Below are 27072 nucleotides of genomic sequence, written 5' to 3'. Positions count from 1 at the left end.
TTCGCGTTTGATGTGTACGCAGCATTAGTGGATAAACGATGGTGTGCGAAATGGCCACGTTTCACATTTAAACTTGTGTCCCTTGTAAGTACTTAGATACAACATGCATCACAGCACCCCCTAATGTGTGGTTCAGTTTCTTTTTTTTACATTCTGACTTTCATCATTTGCAATGTTTATAGTGATTTTGCAACTGTTTATTAAGTTTGTCCAAAGAAGTACACTCTTAAGGGGGCCTCACACCGGACAGCATTCACATCAAGGGTGTGCATATGATGCCTTTAAAATGCAGTCTAGGTAAACAGCTCAGTTTTGGAACAGAACCTGTATGTATGTGTCTGGACTCACCAGAAGGATCGCCATGTGGACACCCCAGAACCTCTTAAAGGAAGACTCACTGCAAGGCCTTCTGGGAAATTCTGAATGCCAATCCCTATAGCCAAGTTTCTGTAGAAATAAAGACATTATCACAAAATTGATTTAATTTCACATCGTGACAGATCGTTCTGCTTGTTATGTGGTTTCAGCACTCCATAACCTCGCAGCTCACTGAACTTTGCAAATTATCTCAGCGAGAGATTTAACAGCGGAGTGTGCCAGAATTGAGAAATGACTGTTGACTGAGGCTCTTCTCTCTGTGAGGGCTGTTATTTGTGTCAGATAACTTTCCACAACAACTTTTAACATATGGGTGTGTCTGCTAAGTGCTTTACCACAAGACTCAGGAGAAAATAGGTTATGGATGGGGCATGAACTATGTGATATTCTATGTTTAATTTATCGTCCATGATGCTCTAGCACAAACACATCTTCCAAGTCAAGATGACGGCACAACTGTGCAACAATGAGCGTGTTGTCAGGCATTTGCTCAGATAAATGAGTAAGAATAACATTTCATTAGCAGTAAGCGCTAGAGGATGATTCAGATTTGTACTCGAGAGTTTTGGGAAGGCATTGGGGATGGAGTTCCTCTCCTGAGGTTGTATGATGGTGGTCTCCACAACAGGCTGGGAGGGCCAAAACTGATAAGCGGCTCTTATGTGTTTGGCCTACGCTCCTCTTTGCAACGCAACCGCCCCAGAACTTCCCGGAACCTCCCGGAGCCTGCGCTCGACAAAGCAAGAAAAGCTGCTCTGTTTTGGGAAGACTGTTTTGACTCCCCCTTTTCACAACCCCCGACACTCTTTCATTGCCTTCTTCAATCTCTCCTGCTGTACGACGCGATCGCTGGCATGCGCTCAAGGTACTGCCCCCAGAGAAGTCCGATTAATGACAGCTAGTCACGGAAAGGCTTACAGCACACCAGTATACTGCTGGAGAGCGAGAAAGGATCTGAAAAGCTCCACAAACATACCTTGCATCTTTTGCATAATAAAATCGATGGTGACTGTTAGGAATTTTTGTTTATGTTAATCTCACCAATAAACCAAATTCAAAACAGATATTATTTTGGATTCAATCTTAGACTTTCAATTTTAGACATCATAGAAAGTCCACAAATCTCTGTTTCACAAAGTGAAACAATCACACTCTTTATTTTCAAGACAGAGCATGTGATGAGTAAGTGTCATCACATCATGACTTATTTGGTGATTGAAGAACTCTTCTGTGTTGTCCATTACTTAAAGGGATAGTTCACCAAAAACAGAAAATGTCCTTTGTTCCCCCATGTCTTATTTTGTTTTTAAAGTGTTCTTTGGAATTTCCTGGTTGATGTGGGAGTGGATGGTGACCAAGGCGGTCATCCACTTCCATAGTAACCAGAAAACATTTCAAGGTTCAAAAAGACCCAAAAGTGTTAAATAAACTCCACTTGACTTGTGTCATATATTTTAAGTGCCCTGAAGACATTCATGTTGTGGATATTGCTGTTGTTCCAGTTGTTACACATTATTTAAAATAAACATTCTTAAAACAGTTCAGACACAGAGAATGTGCACTGAAAGAGAGGCTTGTATTATCCATTATTTGATGAAAGTCTTGACTTTAGTTTGTTTTTCACCAAACCCTTTTCTAATCCTTCAGGACACCTCAAATATATGGCACGATTTGAGTTATTTGTTTAACACTTTTGTGTCCTTTTGAAGCTTGAGGAGGCAGTCACCATATACTCTCATAGTTACCATAACCCCCCCAAAACACTTTTAAAACACACACAAAAAAAATAAGCAAATTAGGTTGAACAAATAAAGACATCGAACGACATGTGGGTCAATAAGGACAATGTTTTGGTTTTTGGATGGAAAAGGACATTGAAGGAACAAAGGACATGAGGGTGATAACAAATAGTGTTAAAGCTTTTATCTTTTTGGTGAATTTTCCGTTTAGAGGAACAGTATGTAAGAAATGTATATCAATGAATCATAAAATGGCCCTGATATGTCACTAGACATTAAAAAAATAATTTTCATTTCAAATACTTATATCACTGACAACAGTGGTCTGGCCAGGATATTGTCATTTAAAAAGTGGAGATGCAGCCCTCAACTGATGTTTATGTTGTCATTTTGTGTATTGGCCACCAATAGTGTGATTGCAGTACCAGTTTTAGCCACAAGTTTTGTTATTGCAATACCAGTCTTGGCCACAATCCTACATCCTGTTCCTTTAAGTAATGTGTGTACCGTATATAATGCAATTAAAACTATTTAATACACGGCTCGTTGGAATGCTTGATTCTGATTGGCAAGTCGCAAAATTTGCAGGTTTGTTATTCCCAGATAAAATCGCTCAAAACTAATAACACACGGTAACCCGGATGCTGCAAATAAATTTTGACAGATACAGTTTAGTATTCACAAAATGAAAATATAAATATTTATTTTTATAACATATGCTGTATGTCATTATATTTACAAATGATTAAACCAAATTGTGTGTTCCTGACATTTGAATGTCTTGTCTCATCTCAGATAGTTTCATTGGACACGTGTGCGGTGACGTGTCTGATCAGAACTTTACTTCCAGTCTCTGTTTGTTCAATGTTCTGACTGGTGGCTAAACTGAACTCTTTAACAAATACCCCAATAATAACAAATGTTTTGATTTCCTAAAGACAAGGGAAGGCTGTAATCATGGATTACCGCTATTTGATGGGAGGTTTGGCAGCCGATTTGTAGTTTAGATCGTTTATATAGTACACATTTTACACAGTAACGTTAGCTAAGTGTAGTTTTTGATACACTTAAGCTATAAAATATGAACTACGGTAATCTACTTGTTGTTTATTCAGCTTGTTGTTATCAGAAATAAACTACTCTAAGGGGTTGTGTTCACCAAAACTTTTACGCCCGCGGCCGGCGCATGTTTTCAATTGTTTCCAATGGAAGCTCGGCGTTTTTCAAATAAGCCAGCAGCTAGCGGGTTTTTTCCGGTTTTTCCGCGCTCGGCGTTGAGCGTCAAGAGTTGAAAGAGATTCAACCTTGGGAGAAAATCTCCGCTCGTCAATGTCAGTTCTCACATGGCCGCCCAATCACAGTGGAGGAGGGGCGGGACATTACCACAGCAACCAACCGGCTCGCAGCTGAAGTATCACAGCTACCAAAGCGCTCATCTGAAGAAAGCTGGCACTCAGCTGAAAAACAGCTGGCATTCGGCGTCCTCAAGGCGTTTTCAGCCGCGTTTAAAAGTTTTGGTGTGTCCAGCCCCTAAAAGGACTTTGTTGTTATTGATGCTTAGCAGAGTTTACCAGAAGTTACGTTTGTTCCACGAATGCCGTTTGTTTATGTTGTTACTGCTGAAACAGTAAGGGATAATGTATAGAAGGTTAATTAAAAGTTTATATTTTGAGTTGGGTGAACTACTTAGCCAAACTCAAAAGTTGAGTAAACTTAAAGGGGACATATATTGAAAATTTGACTTTTTCCATGTTAAAGTGCTATAATTGGGTCCCCAGTGCTTCTATCAACCTAAAAAATGTAAAAAGATCAACCCAGTAACTTAGTTTTGTTAAACCATTCTCTACAAGCATGTAAACTAATAGCTCATTGAAATTTGGCTCCCCCTGTGATGTCAGAAGGGGATAATACCTCTCCTTAATCTGCACTATCAAACCACGGCACTGCCATTTAGTGCAGAGATCAGCTCATTTGCATTTAAAAGGACACCTACAAAGTGGCAATTTCAACATAATAATTATCTATATGCTATTTTGAGCCAACACTTCACATACATACTCTGGACACACCAAAGAGTTATTTGACATCTTAAAAAAAGTGTTGTGAAATATCCCCTATAATAAAGTTGTCTAGCAAATTTCTTTGGAATTTTAAGGAACTTTTTACAGTACGTTTCTACAGTGAAGTTACAGGTTGATAAAGGGTTGGACTGACAGGGGTATCATGCACTTTTGTTTTTAAGGAGACACCCTGTCTCACTTTGAGAGACTACAGTTTGACAATTAGTGATCACTATGTTTTTTTTCTTTTTTGCATAGAAACGTGCAGCTCTCACATTTTGATAAAACTCCATGGGAAAAGTATGAATTTCGAGCAACACTGGACAGAAGATGCTAGATTAAAGCACATTATCTGCAGAAAGTGTTTCTGGATTGGACATCCCAAATTAAGGCATGTAATTGTTCCTTCAGCTTCACAGATTTCTTTCTTTTAAAGCTGCATTGAAAATGTACTTGGCGAAAAAATAACAGGGCCTGAGCTCCCTTGACTGTTACATGACCCTTTTTCATTTACATTAACACATTTGGCAGATGCTTTTATCCAAAGCGACTTACAGTGCATAACAATGCATTCATTTTTTGTTCCCTGGAATCAAACCCATGACCTTTTGCACTTTCAAAGCAATACTCTACCAACCTACAGTAGGTAATAATGTGGCAAATAATTTGCCATTGCATGTAAAAATGAAAAGTAAAACATAAACATTTAATGCAGAAAAAAATATCAAAACTTTTGAAGAAGGGTGAACTGAACTCGATCACCCAACCTTAAAGTCCATGAGCTATGTTCACACAGTGTGGGGAGCGAACTGGAAACAACAGCCCTTCTCACCATTACAGAAACATGTTTTCCCATCCCCAGGAATTCTTCTCTGGCATATTTCACTCCTTTGAGGCAGGTCTATTTTTGTGTGTGGAGAGACTCTATTCACCCACCTCTGAGGACAGGCTTAAGGAACCGCAAGTTCTCCGCATTCACATAAGCACTCTTGGTAGTAAAATAGAGTGGAGATCTCAAATTTTAGAACGCTAACATGCATTGCAAAGTGAGATTTTTGCTTTTCTTAGAACTGCATACTTCATTACAAGCTTACAATTAATGTAAGTGAACTCCTATTGCTGAGAGTGTGAGGGTTTGTGTGGCATCACATAGCTATGGGAGTACAAAGTCTCTATTAAAACAAAGAAAAGAAAAAAAACATAAAGGGAAACATTCCAACATTATTGCAAAAGCAAGAAGCCTCCATTGAGAAGAGAAGACAGTGGGTCCAGTGTCTGACAACAGAGCTTCTCTTTGGGCACAAAAGGGCTTTTGGTGCCCCCTTCCCTCCATCCATGGGGGTCTGCCCTGAATGGGCATCTGTGTTTTGGGAAGAGCTGGGGATCTGGCCGAAATGAGGGGAAAATCCCCAAAACCATCTGCACCAATCACCGATCAGTTTCCAGCGACCTTTGACCTTAGAACTCACTTGCACCCCTGTTTTCATTAGCAATAGGTGATGTGTCAACTACTGTACAGTATACCTACAAACAAAACAATTATTTAAACAGAGCTTTAAAAATATACAAATACTTATACCCTCCTGTAAAATTTTAATCACTTGACTGTTTACTTTATCCTATGTAGGAAAGTCTTAGAAACCTACATACAAGTGTGACAAATACGAATAATAATCATTTTTAAACTTCCACTAATTCAAACATGCCATGATCGTGTACTATACAATGTGTAGATAACTATTGTTGTTAAGCATCTATTATGTCAAATTATGGTTTTCCAGCTCAAATGTGATAATTCAAGGATATAAGACTGTCAGAAAAAAATGGTCAAAAAAAATGTCACTGGGGCGGTACGCTTTCAAAATGTACATCTTTGCTAGTGATGCACCGATGTATTGGCCGCCGATATTTATCGGCCGATTTTTGATGAATTTGAAACCATGGGCATATCGGCAATAGCACGAGAAAAGCCGATATCGATTGTTTATTAATTAACTGCATAAAGAAATCCGTTATATGTAAAAAATGAGTTAATGTTGTTAAAGGAATAGTCTACTCATTTTCAATATTAAAATATGTTATTACCTTAACCCTTGTGTGGTGTTCGTATTTTTGTTACTTAGACGATGTTTGTGGGTCTGGTGGACCCAGAGCATTATTAGTATCTTAAACCAATGCATTCATACAAATTTATGTAATATTGTTTACAGATGTTAACTTTAGCCTTATTGCAAGTAATATAGACAGAATTTATGGTTAATATTGGTCATTTACCACTGGTAGAGGACTATTTATAAACTAAAGTGCCATTCGTTTTTGTGGTAATATGAAATAAAAGAAGGAAATTCTATTCTGATCCAGATATTGGGGGGAAAATCATATTTATCTTAAATAAGTATAAATGAAACAAAGTTTTTCATCACTGTTGATGTTTAATTCTTTGAACTTTTTGAAATTGTACACATTTGTGTCAGTCTACACAGCACAGGCCCCAAACTGAACAGATGCCGTATCATAAGACATCATCCATACTGAACACATAACCTGTTCATGCCAGCCAACACAACACATAAGAAGCAAATTTTTAATGTGTAGCTATGTTATGTATGCATTTCTTGCATTTTACACAAATATACTGTGTCCATCTGGTCCACACACATTGAAGTACAATGTGTTGCTATTGGCCACACTTTAGAATGATGAAAATACATGGATAATATTTTACTTTCTCTATTATTCACTCTCTCTCTCTCTCTCTCTCTCTCTCTCTCTCTCTCTCTCTCTCTCTCTCTCTCTCTCTCTCTCACACACATCTTTGTGGGACATTTGGTCCCCACAACGTGATAAATAGCAGGTATACACACCATAGGTTTTGTGGTAAACCCATGGGTTTACAAATGGTAATCAATATACCAAATAACCATGATTACTACTCTTTTACTACAATAAAACTATGGATTTTTTATAATGGTAAAATGAAGAATGGTTCCTGTTAGACAGAAGGTAAAGTGTTTGGAACAGAAGGTATAGACAAATGTTCATGCACGGCATATAACATGTTGTATCCTCGCGGCATTACAGCAAAAGCAGAAGGAGAAAACTCTGACATGCATCCATCACATATGTACAGACATGTATACAAACACACTCATGCACTCACAGGAGTCCCAGGTAGGAGAAAAACAGAGTGAAGTTACATAGCACATTCAATGTTTACACTTTTATTAACCCCGGGTCCAGTGGACCCGAACACCACATATGTAATATAAATGTGTAGGGGGGGTGTACAGTGTACATTAATTATAAAGTTGTTTATTTTTATGTTCTTCATAGAAAATGAGCCAAGGCCAATGAATCTGAGGTTGAAACAACAATTAATTGCATAATTTTTCTTTCAGTAAACATTCAAAACGGGTCCCACAGACCCGAACACCACACAAGGGTTAACTAAGAACTGTTGAATCATCCCTCTATCATCTGTGTGTGTGCACGTAAGCGCTGGAGCGCGCTGCGACGCTACGATAGCATTTAGCTTAGCCCCATTCATTCAATGGTACCATTTAGAGATAAAGTTAGAAGTGACCAAACACATCAACGTTTTTCCTATTTAAGACGAGTAGTTATACGAGCAAGTTTGGTGGTACAAAATAAAACATAGCGCTTTTCTAAGCGGATTTAAAAGAGTAACTATATTTTATGGCGTAATAGCACTTTTGGGAGTACTGTCTTCGACTCGGCGCAGTAACACCCTCCCTCTCCCATTATGAGAGTGAGAAGGGGAGCGGAATTTTCAGGCGAGTCGAAGTACTCCCAAAAGTGCTATTACGCCATACAATATAGTTCCTCTTTTAAATCCGCTTAGAAAAGCGCTATGTTTTATTTTGTACCACCAAACTTGCTCGTATAACTACTCGTCTTAAATAGGAAAAACGTTGATGTGTTTGGTCACTTCTAACTTTATCTCTAAATGGTACCATTGAATGAATGGGGCTAAGCTAAATGCTATTGTAGCGTCGCAGCGCGCTCCAGTGCTTACGTGCACACACACAGATGACAGAGGGATGATTCAACAGTTCTTAGTTAAGGTAATAACATATTTTAATATTGAAAATGAGTAGACTATTCCTTTAATAAAATAAATAGTGAATAGCAAAAACCACCTTTGAGGGTTGTCATGCTGTCTTCTTATATTTGTTTTAGCTTAATTTGTGCCTCTCTTATTATGTTGGTCAGTTGAATGTTAATTAGATCCAATCCATGTTCAGTAAAAATTATTTGATGCAGAAATAAACTAGCTAATAGACCAACTGTATAGTATTGTATACAAGTGTTTAATATCGGTATTGGCATTGGCCAGAAGTTATCTGTTTAAATCGGTATCGCCCCAAAAAAATCCTATCGGTGCATCCCTAATCTTTGCACCTAAATATTTCACGTATTAGTATCTCAGAGGTAGGCTACATATTGGTACCAAAGAGTGTATATTAGTGCCTGAAATGTATATTGGTATCAAATGTATACATATCTGTACCTAAAAAGTTTTGTTTTTAGAGAGATATACTTAGAGGGACTCAACATAAATCTGGTTGCTTTGCCGACAGTCTCATCTCACACAAAACAAAATGCAAAACTTTACAAGATGTTATTTCTTGCTGAGTACTGCATTCACATTAATGCAAATTTTTATTGGCACGTGTAAGATGGTGACCCTAATGTTTGTGCTGGCTTGTCATTTCACATTAGTTTGTCTGAAAGAAGGCATAACCCAGAGTTTTGCTTTATCCAGAATTACGTACATTTACATATTAAGACCAAAATACCTTTAAGGTACGTCAGTTTTATTAGCAACCATTTTGGCAACACAGCCTACCTGTATATAGGGAAAGACTAAAAACTTTTAATAAAAACCTTTCAAGGTCAAAATCAGTAATAAGAATGTAATTTATTGTACACTTTTTTTACACTTTAAAAATAAAAAAATTCTGTAGAAATTACAATGTTACTGTCAGCTGGTTGCCAGTAACTTACTGTAGATTTTACATTTATGTTATTTACTGGCAACAGTTTGTTAAAAGTTAAACAAACATGAAAGATTTTCAGTCTTCTAAAGTAAGTTACTGGCAACCAGCTGCATAATTATATTAAGTGTATAAAATTCATTAAACATAAACATTCAAGTAAAATGAACTTACAATTGTCAGTATAAGTATAAAAATACCCATAATCCTTAGCGCCTGAATATTTTGACTATTACTGTATGCTTTTTCACAGAATAAGAACTGATAAAAAAGTGAAATATTGTTAATAAAATGTAATATGGTAAATGGTAAATGGACTGCATTTATATAGCGCTTTTAACAGGCCATCCATAGCGCTTTACAATTAGCCTCACATTCACCCATTCACTCACACATTCATACACCAACCGCGGTGTCAGCCATGCAAGGCGCCAGCCAGGTCGTCGGGAGCAGCTGGGGTTAGGTGTCTTATTCAAGGACTTATTCATTGTGACATCACTGTTCAGGTGATCAGTGCTTACTTACATTAACCCTGTTCATTTTAGTTCTCTCCACAGTATGTTGGACAGAGCAATTGAAATTATAAACTTAAAATTTCTGGTAATTCCGACTTAATTCAGCAAATACAGTTAATTTTTATTTTAAGTTAAATGTACTGATTTTAGTTTTTAAGGGCAACAACTTTACTCCAGTTTATTAAGTATATTCAACTTTTCCGGGTTTACAGTGTTAGCTGGATGTATTTATGCATTATTTCTAGGGATGTAAGGGTACTATACATTTTGCGGTATTCCTGTATCACATTTTTTCGAAATCATCATGGTTACATGATTCAACAAAACGTAAGGTCTTCCAGGCAAAAAGTCTAGTTTTTTTCGGCCAAGTGTAGCGAGCGGAGGAAGATGCGGGAACTACAATTCCCATAATCCCATGTGTGCCACACTGATGCCTCTCTACAAGTAGAGCAACAATGGGCGATGCTGCTAGTGGCGAAGGAAAAGAAACGCAAATTTTAAATCAAATGTGTGAAAACATTTCGGGTTCGCTGTGACAAGAAACGAGAAAGGACAAAAGGTGACAGACATTCAAAAAACAAGTGTGAATGAATCCGTGAATGAGGAGAGTGTGTACAGTATGCCGTTTCTTAATTGGAAGGCTGCAGCCTATATGTCATTATGCCTTGTTTATTTAAGTTAACTGAGTATTACATTCGCAAGTATTATAATATACAATTAAATAAGAATAATAGTCCATTTGAAAAAATTTAATATTCTGAAATAAGACGGTCTTCATAACTCAATTCCTAAAACCTGACTGATTTTGAGTTTTTTAAAGTTGACAAACTAAACTGAAACTTTATTTTTTATTTTACATGGTCTAATATTTTTTCCTTTTTATGAAAATTGTAAACACTACACTTTGTACACCATTGTAATGTTTAGTCTTGTTTAATAAACACTAATGGCAGTTTATCAAAGTCTTCATTTTTTCCTTCCTGTAAATGGCGCATTAAATACCGTACCGTGGCCACCATACCGAAATGCAACCGTACCGTGTGTTTTTTTGTTTTGTGTGTGTGATACCGTTACATCCCTAATTACCGTTACATCCCTAAAAACACACACACACACACCTGTGAGGTAAGGTCAAGTAGGTCCTGCTAAACTAAAATAAACTATTAAGTCCAAGTGAAGTGACATTCAGATTGATAACATTTGCTCACAGAAACACTTCATGACTTCTGATAGGGACTTTACCTTAATCTGCTCCTCTATTCTAATTATTCATTTGCAGTTTCTTGTGGACTTTAGGTTAAAATCTGTGAAATTGTGTTATGCTACACTCTCAGGTAAAAATGAACACATCAGGGGAAACATTTGTTAAGTTTGCAAAAATATTTGTATTTCCACTTCTGCAAGGGTCTGAGGAGGTGATAAGACAGTTACAAACTGTTCTATTTAAATGGAATGCATGAGATAGGAGAGTTTATAAATTGCTTTATAAATGTTATCTGGGATGACTACAGTATAAAATGCAGCATTTTTGTCAAATCAACATACATTATTAAGCTTTTTTAACTTAAAAAAAAAGTTTTTATAAGTTATGCCAACTATTCCCAGGTTAAAACTTAAAATATTATGTTAAATCGACTTGCATAACGAATTTTTTTAAACTTAATGCTGCATTTTTTTTACAGTGCACAAAATGTCATGACTGTTTCCAGACAGTTTTCCAAATACCACACTCTTATCTCTCATTTTGTTTTACCGCAAATAAATAAGTAACCTAGACTCAAAAAATTTCATCCGTTACTCAGGTGTTTTAGTTAAAAGAACAAATTGTAGGATTTCTCTCATTCAACAAGAAATTTTGGAGTTCAATTCAATTATTTGATTCTTTTAGCTTAATTTGGATCCAGCATAAAATGACTGCTGTTATATGAGTGTTGCTTAGCTGTTTGTTTTTTATATATTTTATTTTTATATTACAGGAGATTATTACAAGATTATAAAACTGTAACATTAAAAAATAAATGAAATTGCTAATAAATGAATTTGTAGCTAAATATGCTTCACAATCATACTTTGCTAACTACTCTTGCTAAATGTGGGTGGGTGTATTAGAAATTGGTTTTTAAAGAGAGTATTTTATTGGAAAAAAATGTGGAAACACTCTTAAGTGCAAGATGAGTCAAAAATATGAACTATTTTCCCTGAAAAGACAAAATTGTAAAAATGCTGCTTTTATTCACTATATAGATGTACTCAAATCTAACGTATTGCTATGGGGAACTAGAGGGGTAAATTAACCGATGGACAACAATTGTTTATAAAATGGCAGAAATAGTTAGGTATGACATCCATTACAAACTGCAATACAATTTCAAAGCAGTAAAAAAAAAAATTAAAACTAAAAGACTTTATTCAATCATATCCAGTCCAAATGGTAAAAATCAAGAGGGGAAAAACAGGGCGGGGTGGGGGAGCCATGAGAGGAAATAGAGGGATATACAAAAAAGAGGGAGAGAGATGGATGAGAAAAAGAGAGCTGAGAGAACAGGGGCCCTATGTTTTTGAGATTCAAAGCACAATGTGCTCTTTGAGGGCTGTAGAGAATAACATTTAGATAGAGAGCCATCAGTCCAGCCTTCATGCTCACCGTGCTCTCTCTCTCTCTCTCTCTCTCCCTCCCTCTCTCTCTCTCTCTCTCTCTCTCTCTCTCTCTCTCTCTCTCTCTCTTATTTTCTGCTTTCTTGTCTCACAACATCACTCTAAATAACATACTGAATAATCGTATTTTAAAGGACATATGCCATACCCTCCGTTAGATTGCCACTTGTCAAATACTTACATGTTGTTGAATAAGTGGGCATGGAATCCAAAAATGTTTTATTGTTTCAAAACTCATGCAGTAATTTGAGGACTATATGAAAATTTTACGAAGGGAGTGGATATCCCACATTCCCATTGAAAGAGCAAGTTGCTGTATTGATAGAGAATCGCTCAGAAGGATGACTGTAGGGAGGGAAGTCTCACCTTACTGTTAAAGGTGCCATAGAATGTTTCCTCATTCTTATGTAAACCTTGTGCACGCAAAAGATGAAGATGTACGCCCCAACACGTTTACTAATGTAAGCTTCTGGCATGAGCCTCAGAGCAGAGCCAATCAGAGAAAAGCTCAACATTATTATTCATGTCCCTTCCAAATAGGGCAAAAATAGACCATTTCATTCATAGGAAAAATCCTAGGGTTGTAACTGAACATGTAAAAACTTTTCTGGATAATTTTTGCACTTAGTAAAGTTACATACATTCTATGTAAATATCAAAGAACAATTAAACAGATTATTTCAGTGCATTCTTTGGCACCTTTAAAACAGCCAAAGCTTTGTTAATAAGGCACCTGTTTTCTTTAGTCAGTCTAAGTGAATTATCTGATTTATTTATCATCTCAAAAATTGAAGACACCCATCTGAGATTTTTTTTTATTTGAATAACAAGTGATAACTATAGTCAGAAGAGATACAAAAGGATGTGCCTGTCCGTAAGCAAACTTGCACCTGCGGATCTTTTAGAAATTTAGAACATAATTGTTTTGTTTTGTCCTTCTTCTGGTAATCATTATGATGTAGTGTAATAGATTACAAGTGAAATAATTTCCTATTAAATGTGATTAATATTTTCCCAAAATGCTAAGTAATCTTCTACCTCTGACGCACACCCACGTGCATGCACATGCACGCGCACGCACACGCACGCACGCACACAGACTGTTGTACCAGAATTTTTACTCACACTTCAAGCACTGTTCACTTCTACTTCATTGTTCATTTGAACAAACTTTTCAACATAATTGAAACAAAATTTCAACCTCATTTTTTTCTACTTTCGTCTCAGGAAACACTCATGTCTATGACAACCAGATTTTTTTTTCAAATAAATGGCATTTGCAAGAGGAATTTGTGCAACAATACAACAAAAAAATAAAAATCGAGATGTTCTTTGCTTGTTGCTGACAAGCTGTTGATGATATTTTGCAAAGGGCCATTGTATGGCAGAATTCCCTTTACATGTGTGTTTAGTTAAGCATGCTCACAAAGCTTGTAAACATTGTGCTGAGCTTAACGCAATTAAACTCTGAACACTTAACACAGAGCGATCGCTTTCAATAACACATGCACTTCATTTATCAAATCCCGATGACAACAATTAAGTTTGACTAAGTTACAGCTACATAATTAAGAAAAGATTTCTGAGATAAAGACGGTCATGATCTTGGATGAAAATCTGTTTGTGTGGGCTTTATTCATGCATTAGTGCCAATGTATTACAAAATCACTCAGGTTACTTCCTGCCCTTCCAGCCCTTTTGATGATATTCATTACATATGGCAACATTTGTGTAGTGTAGAGAAAATAACAATTAGAGCAACAGCACAGCCAGTTGTAACAATGTAGATTTAAAATTTAATGCAAGTAAACTTAAAGAAAAATCTAGTTGGCAGAGGCATGTTTTCAAGTAAGAACTTTTTTGATAATTTGTTTTATGCAATAATGTAGTATAGTGTACAATGTAATGTTATCCTGGACCACAAAATGGTCAATATTTTAAAAATTAAGATGTATATATCATCTGAAAGCTGAATAAATAAGCTTTCCATCAATGTATGGCTTGAAGAATAATATCTGGCATACTATTTAAATCTGGAAAAATTCTAAATATTGAGAAAATCACCTTTAATCGTGTTTGTCAACGTTGTTTTGATATATTTATGGTAGAAAATTTACAAAATATTATGTAATCATGTTCCATGGGTGTTTTCTGTAAACCGCACACCTGAAGTGTCAAATGTCTCAATGAGAGGCACCAGAGCAATGTTTGTGGTAACTGTGGTACATGAGGAATAATGGACTCCGGTCCTTTGAATTATAAGAAAATAATGAACAACTGGTTTGCGTCGTGTCGCATTACCACCTTGGGTGTGTATTATTTTTGAATAATTCAACGGCCCGTCGTCAATTATACCTTACTTATGAATGGTTTTGTGGTCCAGGGTCACATGTAACATAGAGTTCAATTATTTTGGTGCACATAATAAACTACATTTATTTGGATAATGCTCTCTTATGACCAATGACAGAATTACAATTTTGATACAAATGCTAAAAATGCTGTTGGTAAAAGTTGTGACTGCTGACTAAGCGCTGTATGTTAGCTAATGCTATATGCTACCGTTTAGGCTGAAGTTCTACTATTGACGTTACAGTTATATTTTACAGGTCCATACTGAAAAAACACAAACATACCACTCAGAAACGTCCATTAACCAGTCCCTCCAGAAAAACGTGATTATGCGATGGCATTATTCAGTGCATACAGTAATCACCCAAAGACAGCATATTTATGTGGGGGCTGCATTTTTTTCAAATACACCCCACTTTTTCTTGCAGATTGCAGAATTCCGTGCGCAAAATATGTGTGGCTTGCATGATTTCATAATCCCCGCATTTTCGTAGAAAAAAATCATATATATCTTAGCAGAAAATTTCTAATTTTGCATTTACTTGACACAAGCACAGCCATGTCCCCTGTTGCCATGGGAACGTTATAAAGTGACGTGATTATGTGACGTGAACATCATTGAAAAGTTCCTGCAGTTTTTGCAAGTTCCTACAGTTTTTGCATAAATACCCCGCATATTCCATCGCATTTTTTAAAGAAAAACGTGCCGCAAGATTAAGGATTTTTGCCCGCAAGAATCACAAAAAAACTCTGTGGTTTCCTTGAAGGACTGATTAACAATCTCAATAATAATCGATTGTTCCTAAAATTTTGTATCTTCATCTGATACAGACTCAAACATAAGGTCCACTTACACACACACACACACAGAGCTACTGAAGGAGCTGCTCTGTGAAACAGCCAATCAGAGCAGAGCTCAACTTTCATGACCTTTCCAAATAAGATAATAATAGACCATATCATTAAGGGGAGAAATCCTAGGGTTGTAAATGTACATATAAAACTGTTTCTGGATCATTTTTGCACTTAATAGAGCCACATTCTATGTAGATATTAGAAAACAATGTAACATTGTATCAATGCCTTCTTTGGCACTTTTAAATAATTTATTTGAAAGCATTTCAATATTTTTCACAGTAGTACTGCTAAGTGCTTTAATATCTCATAAGCATGACAAGGAGATTTCAGAAAAAATGACTTATTCTAAAAGCAAAGAGCTTCAGATATTTCTTCACTAAATCAGCACAATTTAAAAATAGGTTTGATCTCCACCCCAGCCAAAGACGACAGCTGATGTTATTCCAGTTCAACAAATAAAAAACCTAAATGTTTTGACAACCCAAGCACACGTCATCTCCGCTGTTGTATGCAATAAAGAATGAGTCAACAAAGCTCAGTTATGCCAGCAGAGAGCATAAAGCCCATTCAGAAATACCACACAACATACACACAAATTATGTTTTCATATGCACTGGCAAGGAAAACCCCCTAACCATCTTTCCCATTGCCCTACAATGTCTAAAAGTAAATCAGGAAGTAAAATACAGATGTTAAAAAAATCAGCATCTGGGCCATACAACAGTACAGAATCAAAGCTACATCATATATGAGTGGTTTCCCGGGCAAGGTTTAGATTAATCCAGGACAATGCCTTATTTTACCACATTTTAAGAAGTTTTTCAAAACATAGCTTACAAAAAACATTATGGGTGCGCATCTTGAGACAAAACAATTAAACACTGATATATGATAATTTATGGCAGCTCAAACATGCATTTCAGACTGGTACTAGGATGAGCCCCATCTAGGAACCCCCCCCCCCATAGTAGCCTAGCTAAAATCTTCTTCCTGGTCAAAACATGTGCTTTCTGCTTTTCTATGCTCTTTTAAAAGGTACCAAAAAACACTTTCTTTGAAGAGTCTTTAAGCATCTGGTTTTAACAGTCCACTTGAGTATGTGGGTACTGGGGAATGCAAGGACTGCTTTGACTGGGAGAAGAGCGCTGGGAAAGAGAGAGAAAATGAAGAGTGGCTTTCCCCTGGAAAACAAACAGACTTTTGTTTAAGAGGAGAGAGAGAGAGAAGACTGTCTGACTGACTGACTGCCGCGGTTCAGGATGGAGACAGTAGAAGAAAGTGAAAGAGGGGATTGAGGTCGCAATTTCAGAAACTGAAAAAACATACAGATGGGGGTCGGGTCAAGATGTTCAGACCCCTCTCAGCATATACAACCATTTGGTCTTTTCGGTTAAAAAAGGTGAAATAATGTTATCAATACCACTTAAGGGTGTGTATACCAGTTTACTGCCCATTCTAGACAGGTTGAGAGTTGATTTTGGTTGTGCAAGCCCCACACAAAACCTCAAAAAGGGGTTTCCAGCACCTAGATCAGACTTGTACAGTATAATTTACTGTGTTCAATGTCATATTAATGATATTTGGAGGATTGGTAAACACTGTAGCTGTTGGAGTTACCGCTGACTCTTTCATGTCTATTATTAATAATTTGTTGAGCATTTCTGATCTGAAACCAAACACTTTAACGAATGGAAAGCATGATCTTACACGGATGCCCTGTAGATCCCTGTGAATTCCAGCCAGCGCCCTTAATTATTAAAGACTAATTACAAGAACATAAACTACTTCACTTCCCAGAAATCAATTTGAGTAGATCTGGGATTAACCTAGTTCCTCAAAACACCAAACTTGAAAGACTTTATGGTCATTCAAGTTTTGATTCCATCATATGTTCAACGTTACTGGAAAAAACATCAAAGCAGAGGAGGGAAAAGAGAGCGAGAAAAAAGTACATTAAAACAACAGGATAAAAGATCTGGAAAACAGCAAGCTAGGAAAGTATGCAGAAAGTTAAATACAGCACAGTAGAGTAGAAAGAATACAAACTGCATAGTACTATGGTAGGGAGAGGTAGAGAGAAAAAAGTGTACTGTATATATTCAATGCTGATTTATTTTCAACCCACTCTTGGGTCAAATATAAGCATTTTTGGGTAAATTTAACCTAGCGGCTGGGTTTTTCCCCTTTTGACCCAACACTGGGTTAAAAAATAGCCCAGCATGAGTGTCGTATATAATACCCAAAAGTTTTTAAAATATGCAGTCAAAATCACCAGCAAATGTAAATGACCAATACCCATTTGCTCAAAACGATTCTTTAATTAACATTCATAGTCTGGGATTTAAAAAATCTATTAGCCTGCCACTGTAGATTACAACATTGGGTTGCACTGATGTGTGCTCATCTCATAAATACAGTCAATTCAACAGGACCTGCACTGTAAAAAAGTTTTGTTGGTTTAACTTCAAAAAGTAAGTTAACTGGTTGCCTTAAAATTTTGAGTTCATCCAACTTAATATATTAAACATAAGCAGCAGTGTTGTCAAAAACATTAATATTTTGATACATATCGATACTGACAATCTAGACCAACCATTCTCAAACTTTTGTCCCCGGACCACTAGTGGTTCGAAATAAAGAATTAATTAATTCATTAATCCATTCATATAAGCCTTAATATGCAATTTATAAGCAATTTGTATGAAACAAAATGTTTATAAATGCATCTTGGACTTTGTGAACGTTGAGTAGTGTTGCCAACTATTTTCAATCGAAAGTGTGGGTAAAAAAAGCCACTGATATATGTAAAGAGTTACTTAAATGTCTGAATTACTGCTGATACTCATTTAAATGCATTTATTTTTGAACAGTAATTTATTTTAAACAAAGAACATTTTACATTTACATCCAGCGACTGCATCCCGCATGCACGATTCCTTTGCAGTCAGACGCGGAGGGATGAACAACATCTCCTTCTCTCGCTGCAGCTGAGATGGACTACTAAGCAAGAACTGGGCCGCCTGTGAGTGCTTTGGGATAGGGCCCATGGCAGCAGCACCCGCTGCCCTGATAACACCAGAAAAAGTTGCTAGGTTTGTCGCTAGTTGCTTTTTTGGAAAGAAGTCGCCAAAGGGATCTGGAAAGTAGCCAAATCTGGCAACAAAGTCAGAAAATTGGCAACAGTGGCATAAAGAAGAGTTGAAATCTGCTCAACTTTATGGTAATGAGTCAGAAGGAGGAAACGTTCGGTGGCAACCAATTGGAAGGCGGAAATCGCTGCTTGAGAGGATTCTAGAGAACGCATTCTAGCGTCAGAGCGTCCATTATACTTTTTCTATATAGCCGTTGGCAGAGCAGCCAGAGCGTTTCTTTGACGCTCTCACCGGCGGCGGTGTAAACGTACAGTTACTTGTCTTGTTCACTCTGGTTTAAACGGATAGTTCACTTTTAAATAAAAATTCTGTCATCATTTACTCATCCTCATGTTGTTCTAAACCTGTATAAATTTCTTTTTTCTGATGAACACAAAAGAAGATATTTTGAGAAATTATGGTAAACACACAGCAGTAAGTGACCATAGACTTCCATAGTAGGAATAAAAAATATGAGGGAATTTAATGGGTACCGTCAACTGTTGCTTACCATCATTTATCAAAATATTTTCTTAGTCATTTATCACAATACTTCAAAAATATGTTTTTCCTACTATGGAAGTCAATGATCACTTACTGCTGTGTGTTTACCATCATTTCTCAAAATATATTTTTTTTGTTGTGTTCATCAGAAGAAAAAAAAATGTACACAGGTTTAGAACAACATGAGGAGGAGTAAATGATGACAATATTTTCATTTTAAATTGAGCTATCCCTTTAACAGTACTAGAAAGAAAGCTAATGTGGAGTCTCCGCTGCCAATTTTAGTTGACATATAACACAGCAGGAGTGATGAGTGGAGTCAAATAAAACATGAAAAGCCGAAGGAAACATTTAAGCTATATGCAAGTGTTGCCACAGAGCAGTGTGCTAACGCCACTAATTTAGCAAAACACTTGAAGGACAGACATGCAGACATCGAGAGATTGATAATCATCACCAAGTATTAATTCTAGACTGGCCAAATTGTTGTTGATATGCGTGTTTTTTGCCATGCCTTCATCACCTCCTGTCTGGACTACTGTAATGGTTTCCTGCCTAGACTGTCCACTAAGGCCCTTAGCAGACTTCAGTAGTCCAAAATGTTCAGTATGTTCAGCTACCAGGGTTTTAACCCACACAAAGCCATGGCAGCATATCACTCCCATCCTCAAAAAGCTCCTTTGGTTGTCAGTTAAGTCAGGAATCGCCTACAAGATCCTTCTGCTAACCTACAAATCTCTCGATGGACTCTCGCAACAATACCTCACAGATCTACTTGTGTTCCCTGCGGTCCTCTGACAAGGAAATGTGACGCTCCTTACCATGTATGGTAGAATACAGTACAATAGAATTGAGTGGTAGACGTGTTTAAAGTCTTAGTGGAGGCTTCTTTGTGTGTGATTGTTTATAGATTGTGACAAAGGCTTCTTTCTTATATCTACTCTATCATCAGTTCAACACATCAGACACACAGACACAGGCTGCTCCCTCTGTTTGCTTACTGAACAAACTATGTAACAAATCATCCATCTGTCTCTCCTTCTATCTGACCGTTGATCAGAGACAGCACTCCTTCAGAAAGCACTTTGCTGTCAGTATGCATGTAAAGAGATAAACTGACAATAATATTTATACTGCTGCATGCAACATTCCATTCGGAAATTCAAAACAGGAGTCATTGTTTTCAATATTTTTAATGATTGAAGCATTTGCTTTTTGGAGCTTTAAAATGTGAACCACGCATTCAATGGCATTACAAAACTATGGCGAGCATGGACATTATTCAGTACGACTCAGACTGTGTTCATCTGAAGGAAGGAAATCATATAATGTACACCTGGGATGACATGATGAGGGTAAATTATTGGATGATAATGAACTATTCCTTTAAGACATCCAGTGTGTCCAAACTTCTGACCGGTAAAGAAATATGCAGACATACACGTCTGTTGTCTCTACATCTGCAAGCTGTAGCTCACATCTGGATGGCAGTCTGAGTCACAAACGTGTACATGCACACAGACACACACAGCACACATCCACACAGGACCTCATTGAATTCCTGCCGAGTCCTACAGTGAAGACCAGGTGGTTCAACAGCTACAATGCTGCACTGATTCTCTGCTATGCTTAATAGATTCCATCTGGCAGTATGATGTGCACACTTGTTATCCAGTTTCCTTTCTCTCTCTCTCTGTCTCTCTCTCTCTCTGTCTCTCATGTATAAACAGACTTTCATTGAAACATGGATATTAACAATTCCTCCAGAATTATCACAGCAACACATTCTTTGTGTTTGTATTTGGGTGAGTGAGAAAAAATACTGAGACTTAACAATACCAATTTTGACCACTTGGTGACAGCATCACACAATACTGCCACATCATGCAAGCAGTCATTGTATAAAAATAAAATATATAATTCCAATCACCAATCTGCCAAAGATTCCCTTTTACAGAGTATGCAAATAGCACGGTTTGGAACAACACGGTGACACATTTCTTTCTGATGAACTATTCCTTTAACAATGTTAATGACTTACCTGGCACTCTCAAATGTGGCTGACTGAGTTTTTCCGATCGCTCCGAAGGCCACGCCGACTGCCAAACCCTCTGAAAAACAGAAATCAAACACCTGTCACACTTTCTCATTACTTTCAAAAGCCAACATCAGTCTGTTGCAGAGCGCATTGATGTACTCGACTGAATTAGAGATCGAAGCGATTAGATGTAATCAGGCACAAAGGATTTTATACCACAAATGCCAAGCTTTTAACTACTCAAAGTAGGACCACAAAGTCTGTCAGGAGACCATTTTTTGTCATCTGGTGCAGTTTGTGAGATCTGGTGCACTCCATCGATTTGAAGACACTTTTCATCCCAAGCAACTTGTCTTACACAACTTTCATCAAGTAATAATAAAACAAATGCGTTTTTCTCTGGAACTCAGTGGTCTGTTTAAAAATTAAATGAACCTGCAGTTTCAAACTTTGGTTTTTAAAGACATTGACAAAAACAAATTTGGTTCTTGTGCTGACATATTTCAGATAACCTAGATGGGTACAATACATCAATAAGGTAGTCCTTTATTAAAGCATCCCCCCATTTTCTATGGTTTGCTAATGCATGTCATTTGCAGGTAGTGAAAATGTTTGACATCTTTGACCTGATCTTACGCAGTCGATATAAAAGATATCAAAGGTATGTTTTCACAAAATGTTCTTTACATTATGTAGGATGATTTTATATATAGTAATATTTCAAAAAATGACTTTAGCTGGATTTTCACAAGCAGGGTCACACCAAAAAGCCTTTGGAGGGGGGTGTTAAAGGGCACCTTTTATGGCCTTTTTACAATATATAATAAAAGTCTCAAGTGTGCCCTGAATGTGTCTGTGAAGTTTTAGCTCAATATTCCCCACAGATCATTTATTATAGCATGACCAAAATGACCCGATTTGGGAGGGAGCAAAAACACGCTGTTTTAATGGCTGTACCTTTAACCTCTAACCCCTATGCGCACTAATTCGTGGGCAGGATGACGTCAGTTTTTTTTACGCTGCTAACAATATGTGACCCGTCACGGAAACCAGTGACACAAGTCGGCAGCACAACTTTCGAGAAAATGAGAAAGAAAGGTTTTTTTTTCAAAATTTGTGATTTTCATTTTATTGCAGAATCTGTTAGTTGAGATCACGAAGAAGCCTCTCCATGTTTGAGATAGCAGTTTTTGTATATTTAAAAGATTTTAGCGTGCAGCGGGGGGCGTCATTGTCTGTGTATATTTACATACTAAGCGGCTTGTGTTTTCGCCTCCGCCCCCAAAGGGAACAGAGATACAGATGCTCTACCATCATAAATAGAGTATTTTTGACATTAGTCCGGTTGACAACATGCAAAATGTAAACGGGACTTCTTACCTTTGTGTTGATATAACGCGAGTCAAATCCAGTCTGTTTCAGATGTGTCAATAACTCATGAAAACCGTTCAATAGAATACATCAATTTTTGTCCACAAATGCGTATAATCCATGAAATAAAGATATATATAGTCTGTTGTTTACATCAGATTTCGCACGAACATCTTGTAATAGAATTTAATATACAATCTGAGGACTATTTACGTCGTAACACTGTATATGAGATTACGCTTAAGGTTCCGCTAAATACATAAACCCGTGGTCAAACTTTGTTTTAAAAGGTAGGCAGGAGTATAATACATAATATCCAAACAGCGCTGTCAAATATCGTTTATTATTACAAACAGACAGTGAGCCCTTTCAGTTAAAATATATCTCATTAATACAGTCTGAGACAATAGTATCTAGTGAACAGGGTACAACTCGCTGAGGGTGGAAACTATGGTAATGCAGGACTGTAAGTGGGCGGGGCTTTATCAATGTGACCTCACAATGATAAGAGAATCAAAACGGCATGTCTAATGAGACTGCTTTGGTTTAATGGGGATTAAAAAACAAGGAGCTTGTGGATTTTTTCATCGTATGGGGTGATCCCAACCGGTTGCAGTCGGTAAAACTGCATTAAATGTCTGTGTTTTGTTGCCAATCGGTGCGTAAGTGCATATAATGTTAACCACAGGAACGTGTAGTGAATCAGAAGTTATCCAGAGATAGTGGGATAATGTTTTTTATTTTGTTTTGCTTGCTCGTGACTCGCTCGGCTTGCCTTCAGGAGCTTGGGTTTATTTAGAAAGAATCGGTACAGCTAATCTGTCTGATAAAACTAAAGACTATTTGGATATATGAAAGATGTAATACTACTCTATAGGTACTCCAGATTAACATGAGATAAGCAGAAACAGGGTGTGTTATGTGAGCTTTAAATTACAAAAAAATGTATATAGCATACCTTTTGTAACTATTTAGGCTATTTAATATCCTGATTTCTATTCTGTTGACACTTTTAGTCAACTTTTAGCAGAACGTGCAAAATGAAGTTCAGTTAGTTGTTCATCACCCATCATTGTCAGTTTCCTGTTATCGGCAATGGTCACTTCATGTGTGGCACTGCAACCGATTGCGAATTCGTCTTAGTACTCGAGTTTAGCTTTGAAACATCTTACGTAGCGCGAAGAGAGATATACACCCGCAAAGCACTTTTTCAATCAAGCAGCACCTTAGCCATCTGATAAGCTGACATCCAATCTGAGCCCCCATTCTGAGGTGAAATTCAATTTCACATCATCCAGAACATTCCCATCTCCCTCATACTCCTGCAGGTAATGCCAATCTCTCATTCTGGATATATATCAGTATGAGTATGCCTGTGTGTTTGTGTCTGTTTATTTAAACATGATCACCAGGATTAATCGGTCCAATCTTATCTTCGTCCAAGAAAAATCGTTCTTGGCTCAGAGGAAATTAAGCATATGCAAATACATCTGACATCAAATCAACACATAGTATAGAGCCATATGGTGGTTACACTGAAAGTTACAAAGCTCCAAAGGGGAATAATCTCTCCAATACAAAATACTCTTTTAGAAATACAATAAAATGCTCGCTTGGACTACAATGTGCTTCTTTATTTACAGTAAACACATAAAGCCTTGAAGGAATGATCACTTACAATTATGACTGATTGACGTTATTTACTTTACAACAACGTTTGGCATACGTTTCCCCTCCTGAGCCTCGTTTCCCCTGGTCAAAAGTGCTACCTAGCGCACATTAATTATTAGTTAGTATTGCTAAGGTTTTGAGTAATTGTTATAGCAGCACACAGCGCATCTTGTTCAAGTTCTGATCGGCTCGAACAAAAACTCGCTAGCCCTATTGAAATATATTTATAATTACTTTGACCCATGATACGCGATGCTAAACGGCTAACATTCCAATGCCGACCGGCACCATGAGAATTTTGTCAGACTGATATAAAGATATTTACGTAACACCTCACACCATAAAAGGATAAATAAATGCGTACCTGCTCAACAAAAAGTTTGCTGTGTCAGCGTCGGTTTTCAGTCCCATATCTCTCTGAATCTTACTCCAACGTTCAATGGCGGACCCTATATTAATTCGACTTTGAGTCCGGCGTTTGAGTCTCCTTTATATCTCTGCTCTTTCTTCTACAGACTTTCTCTTTCTTCCAAGCATGGGCCGCTTGCTGCTGTCGGTTTGTTTTTTCTCCACTTGTGAGCTGTTGCTACTTTGCTAGCTACCATACACTGTCAGAAATTTCATGTCACGGGTGGGGTGCAATGGGGTGGAGACGCGAGCGCAAGGTGGAGTTTCAAGTGGAGCAGGGATTGGATGAGAGCAGTCGACCAATGTAAGCTGTCCGGCCGGACAGCTTACATTGGTCAACTTCTCTGCCGCTGTACACCCAATAGAGTGAATGGATTTTTTTCATTCTTTTTTCTCTTCATATTGTTAGGATTTTACTGTAGAACCATAACCAGCATCTAAACAAGGTTATTAATAATGAACAATCTTTGAAATCGTAGACCATAGCTTTAAGACTGATCCTCTAAACAATTTCCAATCCAGCTTAGTCTGTAGCCCTAACTGTTGATTATTAACTGGGGTGATATTAAATCATGAATATGAAAACTGACATGTTTTTATGGTCTTGGACTCGACTCGGTCTCAACTCCTAAAAGACTCGGTCTCGACTCAGACATGCTTCATCAAAGACTAGGTCTTGACTCGGACTCGACTGTATTTGAAAACCAACGGACTTGGTCTCGACTCGGTCTCGACCCTTCAAAGACTCGGTCTTGACTCTGACTCGGCATAGGCGGTCTCGTCCCCATCACTATCCCTTACCATTTGTGAAATATCAGCTCCAAAAGCATAGCATCTCCAAGACATGGCGGCGGCAGCAACAATACTACAACAAGAATAAAGTTAAGCCTTCTTTTCTTTGCATATACATTTCCGCAGTCTTATGCCAATACCTCAAGTGTGTGACTGCGGAATACCTCAAGTGTATGACGGAAATGTTACACCCTTCAAAATAAGGAATATCAGCTCCAAAAGCACAGCGTCTCTACAACATGGTGGTGACAGCAACAATACTACAGCGAGTATAAAGTTACACCTTTTCTTGTAAATACATTTGGGTGATGTTACGCAAATCTTACAACGCAGTGATGTAGATATGTGGGGACGTGTTTTAATGAGACGTTTTAGAAAGACAAGGATGAGCCCTCATTTTTAGCCTTCTTCGGTTTGTGACTTTACAGATGATCTTCTAAATGCACAAACAGCTTTTAACACGCCAAGATGAAGGAAAACATGAAATTGCATCATATGACCCCTTTAAAGAGAAATAAACTACAATAGACCATTCAAAACTAGTGCTGCAATAATGTAAAATGTGTGAAAAATTACGTGCTGTTTTAAGAAATCAAGCATGAAAACTTATTCTAATACAACCCAAAAACTAAATCAAGACTTACAATACATTTCTGAAAACAGAAGACACATGTGCATAATCTCGAAGGTCTGTTTAGGAAATATTTTTAAAAATGAGGTCTAAAACATTCACTGTGTCCAACTCTTAAAACCCATTGCTGAGCTTTCCTCAGGTAGTATCACAGTATGGCTCCCAATTGTCCCGTTGATCTTCTTAATTAAGTTACCTCAAGCTAAAATAGGTCATTTAAATGTTTGCAATGCTTGGATGTTAATCACAACAAAACTGCTGCTTTACAATGCCTAGGAAACAATGGCTGCATAAAACATTCCTTCAAGCTTTGACTATTGTATTGCAGGACAGCACATGCAGTAAAATTACATTGGGAGATTCATTACAACAGTCCCCTCAAGCTATTTCAACCAGCAGTGAGATCTATACTACATCTCCATCCATAAAACATGATCTTCCCTCTATCCCAACCTCCATCTCATTACATGTGCACTTTAGACGAGAGAAATGAAGACATCTTATCTGTCTCCTCAATCCAAATAACACCACCTACAACAACCGCGTGGATACTGTTGAGAAATGGACTATATCTCCATTACAAAAGAGGCTTTATCTCGACTTGAGGGTTTGAGAAATGCTAGAGTGGTTTGATAAATAACAAACAAATGAAATGTTAATGCCACACATACAAAAATCTCCGGTACACGCGTTCAGCGAGTATTGAAGTGCTTTCAGTCAAAGCTGAGACTGGATATCTGTCCACAATTCAAGCATATTTTTGTATCAAGTATTACAGTGCGTCTCATTCCAATGATCTAGTCTTGCTCTCTGGCATCTATGTGCCAAAGTGATACAATATGGCCTTGATGTTTAATTCCTTTTAATGAATGAGTCATGCAAACCATTAAGGAACAAATTGTGCTTCCTCCCTGTTTGCCTTAGGACCCGGTGCTCTCAACAACACAATTA

At 37.3% G+C, this 27072-nt stretch overlaps 1 protein-coding gene across 3 annotated transcripts in view; it reads right to left on the bottom strand.

The window, feature by feature from the left end:
• Positions 1-27072, bottom strand: part of LOC135739372 (zinc transporter ZIP11-like) — a 167529-nt gene that overhangs the window by 2125 nt on the left and 138332 nt on the right. For all 3 annotated transcript variants that reach the window (XM_073815883.1, XM_073815885.1, XM_073815884.1), the window contains exons 7-8: positions 21252-21321; positions 349-447 (exon numbers count right to left, since the gene is read on the bottom strand). In XM_073815883.1, the coding sequence (XP_073671984.1) occupies positions 349-447; positions 21252-21321 (169 nt within the window). The remainder of the gene's footprint in view (positions 1-348; positions 448-21251; positions 21322-27072) is intronic.

This window comes from Paramisgurnus dabryanus, chromosome 1, assembly GCF_030506205.2.
Source record: "Paramisgurnus dabryanus chromosome 1, PD_genome_1.1, whole genome shotgun sequence".
Taxonomy (NCBI): domain Eukaryota; kingdom Metazoa; phylum Chordata; class Actinopteri; order Cypriniformes; family Cobitidae; genus Paramisgurnus; species Paramisgurnus dabryanus.
This window is presented reverse-complemented; position numbering and strand designations above follow the sequence as displayed.